Source organism: Vigna unguiculata, chromosome 4 (genome assembly GCF_037176805.1).
Source record: "Vigna unguiculata cultivar grain cowpea cultivar isolate G323 ecotype 2 chromosome 4, ASM3717680v1, whole genome shotgun sequence".
NCBI classification, from domain to species: Eukaryota; Viridiplantae; Streptophyta; class Magnoliopsida; order Fabales; family Fabaceae; genus Vigna; species Vigna unguiculata.
Window position 1 is genome coordinate 4,199,680 of NC_140795.1, and position 14,922 is coordinate 4,214,601.

Genomic DNA, 14,922 nt, shown 5'->3' on the forward strand with positions numbered 1-14,922 from the left:
AATATTAAGAAATACCACATGTTTTTTCATTTCAGATAAGGAAATAGTTACAAGTCAAAGGTTTCCTACCTCCTTTTATTTGGCTCTGTCTGACATGTAAAATTTCTTGTTTTCTAAATTAGTTCCATTGCATAACAATTCAATCACTCTATTCATATCATCTACAAACTTACAGTTATCTATAGTTTTAAAGAAAAAATTTGGATTTAAGTGTTTCAATAGAGTGATTGAATGCTATGCTTCACAATTAGCTGGACAAACAATGATATGCTTTTGGACTTCTTCTACACTAATATGAATTCAATAGCTAAAGCATAATATAAACAACTGGCACCTCTTCTACTTTCCATATCAGGAATGGAATGTTTGCAGTCACAGATTCTAAATCTGCAATAAGCAAGGCCTTTTCTAAGCACCAACCACAAAATAAAACCAGGGGTTTCAACCTATATTAGCCCATAAATATCTGAATGGATGCCTTTCAACTTTTCAGTTGCCTTTTAGGGTAAAAATTTACAAAATTTTCCCTTTGTCTGTTTGCACTGAATACACTCCTTACACAATTCATCTGGAAGCAGTACAATAGGCAATCAAAACACCATATTTCGTTGGTTGAGCTGATGTAAATCTCTGAAGTTCAAATTTCTAGATCTAAGATGCAAAAGCCATTCATTTCTATTCACTGCACTGGCAAAACACTGATATTTCAAAATGCTCATTCTCACCCGAAATGTCCTGTTTTGAGACAAGTTAGCATGTATAACTAACCTTCTGTTCGTATCAAAGACACTCAAAGAGTTACCTTTCATTGTCATCATTAACCCTTTCTGCAATAGTTGACCCAAGCTTAAGAGATTTGTGTTCAAACCTGCTACACACAACACATCTTCGATAATGACATCTCTGCCATCATAATCTTTTAAACCATATGTTCATTGCCCATAGCAATCAAGTTGTTATCATCTGCAAAGTGAATCCTTCCATGAGCTGCCTCATTTATACGAACAAACTAGTCTTTTCTACTAGTCATATGTGTTGAACATCCTGAGTCCAAATAACAAGATGATTCATCCACAACATCAGTGCCAGTTTGAGCCATCAACATTATCGCTTCTAAATCAGAATTATCATCTTGTGCTAGATTTGCTTCGTTTTTTCGGTTTATTCTTTGCTAGTATAAATGAGGCAGCTCATGGCAGAGATAACATTTCGAAGATGTGTTGTATGTACCAGGTTTGAACACAATGGGTCAACTATTGCAGAAAGGGTTAATGATGACTATGAAAGGTAACTCTTTGAGTGTCTTTGAAAAAAAAAATTCTTTACTCCCTATCCATCCTAGAAATGTCGAGAAAAATGACCAGCTTTTTTGCAATTATAACACATAACCTTTTTATCAAACTTCCACTCCTTCCTTCCACTGGAAGAAGCATTCACCTTCTAATCTTTAGCCTTTGTAGAGTCACCAGAACCATTAGAATTGTGATCAAGTTTTTGTTTATGCCTTTTCTTTCCCCCTTTATTCTTCCCTTTATAACCAGACCTTGCTTGGAGAGCTTGTCCTTGGATGTGTCTTCTTTCATTTATCCTGTAATCATGCGCTTCAAGCAAATGTTGCAACTCTTCGATCTCCATGGTCAAACCTTGGAGGTAAAGTTCTCATAATCTTGTCCACAACCTGCTGATATGAGATGTTATCTCAACAAGATCCCATAGCATGAACACGTTCTTGAATTTTATCAAAATAATCTGATGTGGTTTCACTATCTTCCATAGTCAGAAATTCAAACTGTTGTAGTAGAATTTGGAGTCTTACCTTCTTGATTTTATTACCATCATCATAGGTCTTGACCAAAATTCCCCATTCTTCTTTGGCGATGACTGCTTTTGAGATTTTGTTGAAGATCTTGGGACTCACACGTTGATAAATGAGGAACTATTCCTTGCTATCAAGCTTTTGCTGAACCTTGTAATTTTTCTTTTCTTCATCGGTGATCTTGGACCCCAGTTCTGACAGCTCATCGGCCACCACTTCTGCAGCATCTTGAAAGCCAAAGATGGCTACCATCTTAATCTTCCAATCATCAAACATCTTGCCGTAAAAAACTAGCAACACCCCTTGTATCATTCCACCCATTCCAATCATTTCTCTTTTATCAAACTTGAAGGTTCTTCTATCTTCTTGTTTCGCTCAAGAAACCACACCACAATATTGAAGAATCATTCTTGGCTGACTCGCAATTTCGCAACACTCAATGTAAGATAACTCCTGATACCATATAGGAATAGAAAATCAAGAGAGAAAAATATATATAAACAACTCTTCTCATTAAACCATATGACAGCTATAATATATATATATTTATATATATATATATATATATATATATATATATATATATATAACGGTACAAAAATATAACACGGGAAAGAATCCAAAATTCACCTTTATAAATGATAAAATAATCATTTTAAAACTCATGAAAACCAGTTAAAAGTTATAAGGTATACAAAAAAAAGTTTTTGTTTTTCTTTTTAGAATTTGGGCCTTTGTTTCCAATCCGTTGAAGCTATAGGAACTATGCACACATATAGAAGAATAAATGGAAGTCTGTATATTATGTGAAATGAAATGAACGTATTTATACACAGTACAGAAGCAAAATATGAAAGCAATTATCATATAACAGTACTAACTGTTTTAACTAACTAAGGTTCAGTTTTGACTTATTCCTAACACACCCCCTTAAGTCAAAACAGGTTTACAACTCCAATAGATTGTCTCAGATACCTAAACCTCTCCCCTTTTAAGGCTTTGGTAAAGATATCTGCCAACTGAACCTCAGATTTACAGTAAACGATTTCAAGCTTCTCTTGATTGACTTGTTCCCTCAAAAAATGGAACCTAGTTTCAATGTGCTTGCTCCTACCATGAGAAGCAGGATGTTTTGCTAGGTCTATAGCAGATTTATTGTCCACCATTAATTTTGGACAGCTATTCATCTTCACCTTTAACTCTTCCAAGAGCATTGCTAACCATGCAGCTTGGCACGCAGCTTGAGAAGCAGAAATGTATTCTGCTTCACAAGAGGAAAGAGCTACAACAGGTTCTTTCACGGAATGCCATGAGACAGGTGACCCACAGAGGAAAATATGTAACCAGCAGTGGACTTCCTATCAATCTGATCTCCGCACCAATCAGCATCTGCGTACCCCTTCAGTTCAACACTTCCTTCGCACCCTTTATTTGGAAACAGCAAGCCAAGGTTCTTTGTCCCTTGCACATAACGCATGATACGTTTCACAGCATTCATGTGGGTTTGTTTAGGTTCCTGCATGAATCTACTCACTATTCCAACTGAAAAACTCAGGTCAGGTCTTGTACAACATAAATACCTCAAGCACCCAACCATTTTCCTGAATTCTGATTCATCCACAGGTTCCTCATCTTCATTCTTTCCCAACTTCAACCCTGTTTCCATCGGTGTAGCTGCTATGTTGCAGTCTTGAAGCTTGAACCTACTCAACAGGTCTTTCGCATACTTCGCCTGGTGCATTAACATTCCATGATCTGTCTGCATGAACTCAATTCCCAAAAAATAATTGAGTTCCCCCAAGTCACTCATTTCAAACTCAGTGGTCATCTAATGTTTGAACTGATTGATATATTCTGCTTTACTTCCTGTGACAAGCATGTCATCCACGTAGAGGCATACGAGCAACTTTTCTTCTTGACCATTGCTGATCCAATACTTCACGTATAATCCTTGCTCCGTGGTGCATCTTTCAAAGCCAATCTGATGCATAAACTGATCAATTCTTTTGTTCCAAGCCCGCGAGGCTTGTTTCAAGCCATAAAGAGCTTTGATTAACTTGTAAACTTTCAGTTTATCATCCTTAACCTCAAATCCTGGCGGTTGAGTTACGTATACCTCCTCTTCAAGCAACCCATTTAGAAAAGCTGCTTTTACATCTAGCTGATGCATTCTCCACTTGTTTAATGTTGCAATAGCTATAATTACTCGGATTGAATCAAGCCTAGCAACGGGTGCATATATTTCTCCAAAATCAGTTCCAGCCTTTTGCAAATATCCTTTAGCCACTAACTTGGCTTTATGCCTTATCACTTCTCCCTTGGGATTGACTTTAACCTTGAATACCCACTTCAGTGCTATGGGCCTTTTATGCGGTGGGAGATTAACCAATCTCCACGTTCCATTACGTTCAATGGACTCTATCTCCTCACACATCGCTTTTCTCCATTTTTCATTCCCCACAGCATCCTCAAATTCCACGGGCTCCGCCTCTGCTGCCAATGCAAAATGCACTGGGTTTCCTTCTTTAGTAACAACACCAAACAGTTCATAATCTCTTAAACGAGTTGGTTGTTGTCCTTGACGCTGGGATCTTCGAAGCTGCTGAACATCTTCTTCGGGTTCAATCTCGCCAGAATCTGCTACATCATCAGGTTCTAGTGCAATAACTGGGACCACCTCTGCTGCCTCATTCACCTTATTTTTCTCCCACTCCCAACTAGAGGCTTAATCAAAAACTACATTTCTGCTGATAGTTACACTCTTGGTTTCTGGGTCAAACAGCTTATACCCTCCAGTATAACCAATCATCACCATAGGCTTTCCTTTGTCGTCTAATTTGGTTCGCTGCACTTCAGGCACTTTATGGAAACACAGGGAACCAAAAACTCTCAGATGCTTGATATCTGGCTTCTGTTTTGACCAGGCTTCTTCTGGTGTAACTCCCTCCAACCTCTTCGTAGGTGTGCGATTTAGAATATAGGTTGTTGTTGCAATTGCTTCTCCCCACATATACATAGGCACGTTTTTACTTTTGAGCATACATCGAACCATGTTGAGGAGAGTTCTATTTCTCCTCTCAGCGGTTCCATTCATGTGAGGCGGTGTAACCTCGTGTGTGATTCCCATTTCAGCCAGGAAGTTTTGAAACTCCAGTGAGTTGTACTCACCTCCTCCATCAGATCGTAGTCGCTGTATCATGCAACCACTCTGTTTTTCAGCGAGAGTCTTGAACCTCCTAAATGTGTCAAAGACCTTGTTTTTGCGCTTTAGGCAAAACGTCCACAACTTCCTGGTGTAGTCGTCCGTGAAGGTCACAAAGTATTGACTGCCCCCAGGTGTTTCCACAGGCAATGGTCCGCAAAGATCAGAATATACCAGTTCTAACTCCTTCGTTGTTTTGGTGGCAACGAATTTGCTGAACTTGCTCTTCGTTTGCTTGCATTGCACACAGTCATGACACGCTTCTTCTGGCACAGACACGCGAGGCATCCCTTCAACCATTCCTTTAACGCTCAGTTCACTCAAATTTCTGAAGTTCAGGTGACCAAAGCGTAGGTGCCACAACCACTCTTCTCTGTTCACTGCAGCTGCAAAACACTTATGGTTTAACGTAGTCATTTTTACCTTAAACGTACGATTGGATGATAGTGCAGCACAAATGGCAAGCTTCTTTTTTTGATCATAGACCCGTAGGGAATTCTCCTCTAGAACCATCTTGAACCCTTTCTGCATTAACTGGCCAAGACTCAGCAAATTGGTTCGTAACCCAGGGACATACAGGACGTCGTCGACTATGACTTCTTCTCCGTCGAAGCTTCTTAGCACGACCCGTCCATTCCCTTCTGCATGCAAACAGCTGTCGTCTGCAAATCGCACCCGTTCTTGAGTCTCATTACTCAATTTCACAAACCACTCCTTCCGGCCAGTCATATGGGTAGAACACCCAGAATCAAGATACCATGCGTCATCATCATTGTCTTCATTCTTGGTCTGAACCATGAGTAAGACAGCTTCAGAATCGGATGACTCTTCTTGCGCGAGATTTGCCTGGGACTAAGGCTTGGGTTTGTTTTTCGCTCCATCACCATGCCAGCAGTCGCGTGCGAAGTGGCCATACTTCTGGCAGTTATAGCATTTCACTCGCTTTTTGTCAAACACTTTGTCTTTACTCCCATTCCCGCCTTGCTTCGATTCACCATCTTTCGACTCTGGATCAGTCTTTTTCTTGGATTTGTGACCCTTCTTGGTATCTTTCTTTGGCTTCGATGAAGTTCTTGCTTGAAGAACCAACTCTTGATACGATTTGCGATCACTCATGCGCAGTTCGTGAGCCTCCAACGAGTGCTGCAATTCTTGAATACTCAGCTTGTCGATGTCCTTTCTTTCTTCAATTGTGATAACAAGATGCTCGAACTTTGGATGCAAAGAACGAAGAATCTTGTTTACCACGTGTTCTTGAGACAATGTCTCGTTACAGCTTTTCATGGCGTTAACCACACTCTGAACTTTGTTGAAGTAACTCGCCACAGATTCGTTGTCCTCCATTATCAAGAACTCAAAGCTTCTACGTAGGGCCTGCAACTTCACTCGCTTATGCTTGTCACTATCTCCGTAAGTCTTGATGAGAATCTCCCATATTTCTTTAGCCGTTTCAGCCATTGAAATTTTGTTAAAGATCTCAGAATTCACACATTGAAATAGCAAATACCTGGCTTTGCTATCCATCTTCTGCATGTGTTTGTAATTCCTCTTCTCTTCGTCTGATGCCTTGCTACCGGGATCGACGACGCCAACTTCGATCACCTCAGCCACATCTTGGAATCCAAACACCGTGCGCATTTTTATCTTCCAATCATCAAAACAGCTTCTATCGAACATGGGCAACCCTCCAGGAATGAATCCACCAAGTCCAGCCATGATTCTTGAACGTTTATTGAAGAATCACTATAGGTTTCTTGAACCTCACACGTGCTTCACAAAGAGCACCCTGAATCGTCAAGACACGCCACACACAGTCTGGCAGAATCACATACAAAAGAACCACTTCTCAACTCACGTACTGGAAGACCCCCCCTCTGAACCAACCTTGCTCTTGATACCATATAGGAACTATGCACACATATAGAAGAATGAATGGAAGTCTGTATATTATGTGAAATGAAATGAACGTATTTATACACAGTACAGAAGCAAAATATGAAAGCAACTATCATATAACAGTACTAACTGTTTTAACTAACTAAGGTTCAGTTTTGACTTATTCCTAACAGAAGCATACGAGGCAGCATGTTCTCTCGGCCTTTTGCAATTTTAGTTGATCTATTCTATACCGATGCTACCCTATAAGATGATGTCATTTTCATTTCTTAACCCATCTATTCTCATTTTGTATAATATTCAAATAATAACTTCTAAAACATCATATATCTAAATTATAAAAATATTTATAACTTATTAAATAAATATCTAGTAATATCTATGTCAGATGCATTTCAATATGATGGTTATTACAAGTATATACAAAATTAATTTAAATAACTTCAATCTTTGTAATTCATACAAAAATTAATTAAAACTGCTTTGAAATTTAATTATTTAAGTATTTTTGATAGATGTATTTTCAATTTAGCTGTCGTAAAATTAATTAAATTAAAATATAAAATAAATATATGTTTTAGGACGTTACTACCTTCCTTGTAATAGACTTTTCGATATGAAATTTGGCTCTGAAATAATTTTTTCTTTAATTTTTTTAAAATAAATATTAATAGTATCTTTATTATATTTTAATTAATTTTTTTGTCTTAATCCAACTCAATTAGACTAATATATTTTTTTTTATTTAACCTAAACATTCCATCTGAATTATCTGATAAACATTTCTTTTGCGTGAATAATAACACTCAAAATTCTATTTATACTAAGTTTATGATGATTATTTATGCTTTCGAACATGTTTAGAGGAAGGATTTTTCAAAAACTTTGGTTAAAGAATGATTCTTCTGTAGTTTATCATGGTTTTTAGATCAACAAATGATTTTTTGGAGTCTTAGAGGGAGATGACATTCGTGCTTGCCTTTTCATAAGCATATCCACTTCAAACTTTTTCATGTTTTTTGTAAAGTAAATCATTATACTGATAAATTAACTAATTTACCTTTAATTCATAGATAACAATATAAGTTGTTTAATATTTTAACTCCATCTATTTTTTTAGACTTTTTTTAATAATAAATTAGTTTGTCTTTGCTTCTTGAAGTGTAATTTTTATTATGATTTTAGTGTGGTTCCTTATGCTTATGTATTTTTTGTTTTATTTTTTAGTAAATTTTTATGTGATGAAAAATAATTAATGGACTTATCTTATTGGAATAATAACACTCGTTATAATAATTCTTTCATTCATGTTAATATTATAAAAATTAAATTTTTAATTCCAAATTGTACATCTAAGAAATAGGAGACAACTCTAATATATATGAATATACTATTGATAATTCTTCTAATAAATTTATTCAAGAGCAACAATTTGCAAAAGACGTAACATTAAAAAATAGGAGTGTTTGGTACTAGAAAAAGAAATTATACTTATTTTTAAAGAGAGTTTATTACATTATTAAAAAAAATTACACTAATTATTTGTCATCATCATATAAAAAATATTATTAAAAAAGAAAACCATGAAAAATATCAGAATTAAACCAAATTTATGTACAAATAAGTTAAACATGTCTAAATATAGAAAATAAGTTTGTTAAGAGTAATCTTATATGACATAATGTCTATAAATGAATTTTATTTTGCAATCATAAAGAACTCAACTTATTTATATAATAATTTCTTGTTCCCTAAAATTGGAGAACATTTGAGAAACGCGTCTAAAAACAACCTCACGAGAATGTTAATAAATAAATAATTTTATACCATCGAAAATTTAGAGAAATTATTAATATATGTGTTTAACGGTGTAAACAACTTAAATAGAACAAAAAACATCCGATCCGACACAAGTCCATCCGACAGAGCATTTTCAAGGTATTGTCCGCTCTGGAGTGTGGAGCTTAGGGATGTCAAAAATATTCGTACCCACGGGTATCCGCGGATAAAACCCGTAATGGGTAGGAAATGAATATTAAAAATGGATACTTGCTACCCGCGGGTACGGATATTTTTGATACCCGCATTATATATATATATATATATATATATATATATATATATATATATATATATATATATATATATATATATTAGTAAAAAACATTTTGACTTAATTTTTTCTCAAGAATCAATCAGAGAAAGTGACCTTGTTGATCAAAGCACTAATTAAAGAATTTTTATTGTGTTGAACGTCATTTTATATTTATTTATGATTATTTGGACTTGTATGGACTTGAGTTTGTTTGAACTTTATTTAAAATTTATGACATTGATGTATTTTATTTGAATTTATGATTAAATATTTATTTTTAAATAATTTTATAAATACTCGTGGCTACCGTGGATATGAAAAAAGTAGATAGATACACACATAACGGATACCCGACGGATATGGGTACGGGGTGGATATTTATCCAGCGGGTAGGGTACGGGAGAGCTACTACCCGTACCCTACCCGTCCCGTTGACATCCCTAGTGGAGCTCTGTCACGATTTTATCTTTAAAAGATATATGAGAAGGTAGAGAAAGAAAAAAAGTATTTAAATTACGCTTAACCTCAATTCGTAAGCGATATATGACTATTGGATATACTAAAACATTATATATAATAGGTATTTCTCCGCGTTCTAGTTGTTATATCAAAATATATTAGAATCTATAAAATATTATTCATATTCTTCGCAGAAGAATTGTTTGTTAACTTTACATATCTTCTAAGAGTGTGTACCACAATTTACAATGAAATACTTAGTTAAAACATGTAATAATTTTTCATCCTCTAAATTGTTCAAATAATATAAGTTATAACACTAATCGAATGAGCTTCAACCAGACAAACTCAACGAAAACAATTAAATAATCCATAAACAATTACTACAAATCTGCAAAAAATGACTTGCAGCCCAAACCAAAAATATATAAAGTTTGACATTCAAAAACAAAATATGTTGAATGAGCCCTCTTTATCCTTACAAAGAGAACAAATTCACTCTCTACCTTATATCTATTACGCATATATAAGTTTTCATAAAGCAAACATGTTTTTTTAGATTTTGAATAATTTTGTCAAACACTTGGGGGAAAAAAAGAAGCAAAGTTTTAGAATTTGTTTAAAATTAACAATTAAGTTAAGCATACCACTGATGTAGAAATAAATTTTAATATTGCAGGAAATATAGTTGTGACAAATATCACTACACATATCCAATTAAGAAGTGAAAATTAAGTGAAACAACCAAGACAGTTAATTATGTGGTTTTAAGTGTATAATGTTTATAAAATGAACCACAATTCTTAGCATTGACCCAAAAGTTAAGCAAATTAGAATGAGAGCAAAAAAATATTTTCCAAAAGTTTCACGCGCTTGATGTACGACAGATCCCACGCTGATTATGGTTTGGTATTTCATTACATTACACTTTACTCTTCTAATTTCTTGTTTATACAAAGTTTGATTCCACTTACAGTTCGAATACGCTTACCATTATCACTCTAAACTTTGTTCCAATGGCGACTCCAAGATTCGGTTATGATGTGTTCCTAAGCTTCAGAGGGGAAGACACGCGTTATGGTTTCACTGGCAATCTCTACAAAGCTCTGTGTAACAGGGGAATTCACACTTTCATCGATGATGAGGAGCTTCAGAGAGGGGAGGAAATCACACCAGCACTTCAGAAATCAATTGAAGAGTCTAGGATTGCCATCGTTGTGCTCTCTCAAAACTATGCTTCTTCCTCCTTCTGCTTGGATGAACTCGCAACCATCCTTCACTGCCACACCCAAGGACAGTTGGTTTTACCAGTCTTCTATAAGGTTCAACCTTCTGATGTCAGACACCAGAAAGGTAGTTATGGAGAAGAATTAACTAAGCATCAGAGAAGGTTCAAAGATAAGGAAAAGTTGCTGAAATGGAAGATGGCTCTGCGTCAAGTAGCTGACTTGTCTGGCTATCATTTCGAAGACTGGTACACCACCTTACCAATCTTTTTACTTCACAATTTTTCTTGGATTTTGTTTTACTTCTCTTATGATTTAACTTTAAAATTCTTGTTAACCTTTACCGTACAAATTATTTTCTGTTCTATCCTGTGAGATTCAATTTAATGACAAACCTTTTAGTGGAAAAAGTTAGTTCAATGGTAAGAAGTAGAGATGTTTATTTTGTTCAGATTTACATATGTAACTTGTGTATTAATTAGAGAGAAACATTTTGCAACTTCACAAAAACCTTCTTCTCTGTTTTTTATTTTTCTGGTTTTAAAACAAATTACAATTTTCTGATTTCATAAAAAATTTAACTTCACTAAACCTTTTTGTTTGAGATAGTGATGGATATGAATACAAGTTTATTGAGAGTGTTGTGGACCGGGTCTGCCACAAGATTAATCCTGCTCGTTTACATGTTGCGGATTACCCTGTTGGACAAGGGCCACAAGTGCTAGAAGTAAGAAAGCTTCTAAACGTTGAATGTGGTGATGGATTCCACATGATAGGGATCCATGGAATGGGTGGCGTAGGAAAAACAACCCTCGCTTTAGCAGTTTATAATTTGATTGCTGACTGTTTTGATGGTTCTTGTTTTCTTCAAAACGTGACAGAAAAATCAAACAAACATGGGCTGGAACACCTCCAAAACATCCTTCTTTCAAAAATACTTGGTGATAAGGACATCAACATAGCAAGTGAACATGAAGGAATTTCAATGATACAACAAAGGTTGCAGCGAAAAAAGGTTCTCTTGATTCTTGATAATGTTGACAAGTGCGAGCAGCTACAGACACTGGCTGGAAGCCCTGATTGGTTTGGTCCTGGCAGCAGGGTCATCATCACAACTCGAGATACACATCTGCTTGCATCTCATCAGGTCAAAACAACATATGAGGTCAAGACATTGAATAAAGATGATGCTCTTCAGTTGCTTACATGGAAAGCTTTCAAAACGGAACATGTTGATCCTCGTTACGTGGAGGTCTTAAATGATGTGGTAATTTATGCTTCTGGCCTTCCATTGGCTTTGGAAGTAATAGGTTCCAACTTGGCTGGAAAAAGTGTAGAAAAATGGAAATCTGCTATCAATCAATATAAAAGAATTCCTAACAATCAAATCATAGAGATACTTAAAGTAAGCTTTGAGGGTCTGGAGAGAGAAGAGAAGAGTGTTTTTCTTGACATAGCTTGTTGCTTCAAAGGATATGCATTAAGAGAGGTAGAAGATATTCTTGGAGCTATTTATGATGACTGCATGAAACATCATATTAGTGTGTTGGTTGACAAATCTCTCATAAAGATTGGTTGGGGTAGAGTTGAAATACACGACCTGATTGAGGAGATGGGTAGACAAATTGACCAACAAGAATCACCTGAAGGATCAGGGAAGCGCAGGAGATTATGGTTACCTAAAGATATAACTGGAGTTTTAAAGGACAACACTGTAAGGAAGACTCATAAATGATTAGTTTTGTTTCTCAAATTGATATATTTTTCTTTTTAATTATATCTCTATCGTAGTTATTTGAGTTCCTCTTTGCATTAACAGGGAACTAGCAGGATTGAGATACTATGTTTTCATATCTCCATATCTGAGAAAGAAGAAACACTAGATTGGAATAGAAATGCCTTTGGAAAAATGGAAAAGCTTAAAATACTTATCATTAGAAATGGTAAATTTTGCAAAGGTCCCAATTCTTTTCCAGAAAGTTTGAGAGTACTGGAATGGCATGGATACCCTTCAAATTGTTTACCATCTAACTTTGATCCGAGCAAACTTGTGACATGCAAGTTACCTAACAGTCATTTTACATCATTTGGATTCCTTGGCTCCTCAAAGGTAGGTTTAAAGCATATATTCCTTATCTTGAAAATTTGTAAATACACTTTTAATTTATTCATATTGTTCTTATTCCTTTTCCCATTATTTTCTTTGCAGAAGTTAGAGAATCTAACCGAATTGAATTTTGACAATTGCCAACTTTTAACACGAATGCCTGACGTATCAGATCTCCCAAATTTGGAGAAACTCTCCTTTGATCTGTGTAAGAGTTTAATTGCAGTTGACGACTCAATTGGTTTTCTGAACAAACTTAAAATATTGAAAGCTCGAGGTTGCACGAAGCTGAGGAGATTTCCACCTCTCAACTTGCCCTCTCTTAAAAAACTTAAACTTTCATATTGTTCAAGTCTTGAGAAATTTCCAGAAATATTAGGAAAGATGGGAAATATTGAGAAACTTAGATTGTCTCAACTTCCCATGATAAAAGAGTTGCCAGTTTCATTTCAAAATCTTACTGGACTCCATCGGTTATTCGCGGCATGTGATTTTCTTCGGATAAATAGCCTTGCCTTGACGCCTTCATTGACTAATTTTGAAGCTTATGGATGCAAGGAGTGGAAATGGGTAAATCCAAAAGATGGTGAAGAAGTGGGCTCGACGGTATCTTCAAATATACTTGAGTTCTCGTTAACGGCTTGCAACCTGAATGATGACTTTTTTTCAGCAGGTTTCACGCAGTTGGGCACAGTGAAAAATTTAAACCTATCGAGAAGTAATATCACATTCCTTCCTGGGTGCATCAAAGAATTTCACTGCCTGAATTATCTCAATGTGAATAGATGCAAGCGTCTACAGGAAATTAGAGGGCTTCCACCAAACCTGAAACGTTTGAGGGCGATAAAGTGTACATCATTGACTTCCTCGGCTTCAAGCATGTTGTTAAATCAGGTTTTTGTCTTGTTTTTAATGAATTTGATTTGATAAAATATAGTGGGTTTAATGAATTGTTGATGAATTGTGACTAGCAGCAACTTCACGAGGCTGGAGAGACTGATTTTATCTTTCCAGGAGGAAGTATTCCAAGGTGGTTGGATAAAGAAAGCAGGGGACCTTCAATTTCTTTCTGGTTTCGTAATCAATTCCCTCCCAAAGTTCTTTGTCTTCTTATTGCACCTGAACCGGTTGATATCACTGTGGAATTTAATACACCCGTGGTGTTAATCAACGGCAAAGTTCAAGAATATCGTTGGAATAGTATGGAGAGAGAAGTGAGGATGCTGGAATCTGATCATATACACCTCTTTGATCTACATGTGCTACCGTTCCGTTATAAACTGATGGAAATGTATTCAGAAAATGAGTGGAAGCATGTGGAGATTACATACCAAGGTTTGATTCATACCTCACTCATCATAGGAATGGGAATCCATGTAGTGAAAGAGGAAAGAAGAGGCATGAAGGACATTAGATATGATGATCCTTACACCACCACAAAAATGTGTATAACTTCTCTTCCTTTCCTTTTTTGCTTTTTCTTAGCTCTCATTTTATTTACAAGTCTCATGGCCTACTCAACCCAACTATGACAACTCTATTTGGGTTTATTATGTTGTATAATATATATTTAAATCAATTGACATTGGTTGATCCATTTGGATTTCGTAAATCTTCATGACTTTATGATTCTGTGTTTTCAATCTTTTTGAGGTTTTGGCCCTTTTATAGTGAAGAATTGACATCATGCGTTTATTAATGTGATTGCAGTAGTGAGTTTAGTTTTGTTTTGAAAAAGCTTATGCGCTGATGTGGTGTGGAATAAGATAATAATACTTTGTGAGAAAATTTTACCATAATTGAATTTAATATTTTTATTAAATGTTTTTACATAGTTCATTTATAAATTTTATATAATCAATAACATAGAAAATGGTTAAATTAAATATAGTAGAAAAAGTAAAAACTAATCCTATAGCTTAAGACGACTGTATAGGAAAATTGTTTACGATAAAATTTTACAAACTATAATTTGTCTTGAGTAAACCACTACAATAACTTAATTCTTCCTTTCATAGTTAAGAATTTTGCTTTAGTAAGAGCTTACACATTTTGAGCACACGCATCAACTTGATGTTGCTTTCTACCTTGACTCAGATTGAAGGAAGAGATTTAAAACCT

General features: G+C 35.4%; 2 protein-coding genes and 1 long non-coding RNA gene across 7 annotated transcripts; 1 reads left to right on the forward strand and 2 right to left on the reverse strand.

Moving 5' to 3' along the window:
- Nucleotides 1-427: 427 nt before the first annotated feature.
- LOC146886666 (uncharacterized) lies at nt 428-2,226 on the reverse strand. Its single transcript, XR_014994180.1, has 2 exons — nt 1,817-2,226; nt 428-1,678 (listed from the first exon to the last, which is right to left on the reverse strand). It is a non-coding gene; the product is annotated as an uncharacterized LOC146886666 (long non-coding RNA).
- A 3,644-nt stretch (nt 2,227-5,870) lies between these two features.
- LOC146886667 (uncharacterized) lies at nt 5,871-6,734 on the reverse strand. Its single transcript, XM_085672628.1, has one exon. It carries the CDS (start codon nt 6,732-6,734, stop codon nt 5,871-5,873), a length of 864 nt encoding a protein of 287 aa, XP_085528754.1.
- Nucleotides 6,735-10,329: 3,595 nt separating this feature from the next.
- LOC114181797 (disease resistance protein Roq1-like) lies at nt 10,330-14,413 on the forward strand. 5 transcript variants are annotated; one of them, XM_085671804.1, is made up of 6 exons: nt 10,337-10,942; nt 11,304-12,408; nt 12,514-12,804; nt 12,904-13,009; nt 13,475-13,695; nt 13,776-14,413. In XM_085671804.1, the coding sequence occupies exons 1-6, from the start codon at nt 10,485-10,487 to the stop codon at nt 14,331-14,333; spliced, it is 2,739 nt and encodes a 912-aa protein (XP_085527930.1). In that variant the 5' UTR covers nt 10,337-10,484; the 3' UTR covers nt 14,334-14,413. The 5 variants fall into 5 exon arrangements, with proteins under 5 accessions (XP_085527929.1, XP_085527927.1, XP_085527930.1 ...); XM_085671802.1 differs by having other exon boundaries at nt 10,338-10,942; nt 13,346-13,695; XM_085671803.1 differs by having other exon boundaries at nt 10,330-10,942; nt 12,904-13,695; nt 13,816-14,288.
- The last annotated feature ends 509 nt before the right edge of the window (nt 14,414-14,922 follow it).

Bases quoted from the DNA above. Each gene is read 5' to 3' on its own strand.
- LOC146886667 (XM_085672628.1), bottom strand. From the start codon at position 6,734: ATGGCTGGACTTGGTGGATTCATTCCTGGAGGGTTGCCCATGTTCGAT.
- LOC114181797 (XM_085671801.1), top strand. From the start codon at position 10,485: ATGGCGACTCCAAGATTCGGTTATGATGTGTTCCTAAGCTTCAGAGGG. The intron at 12,409-12,513 runs GTAAGGAAGACT...TTGCATTAACAG, and splicing joins GAGTTTTAAAGGACAACACT to GGAACTAGCAGGATTGAGAT. The intron at 13,696-13,775 runs GTTTTTGTCTTG...TGTGACTAGCAG, and splicing joins CAAGCATGTTGTTAAATCAG to CAACTTCACGAGGCTGGAGA.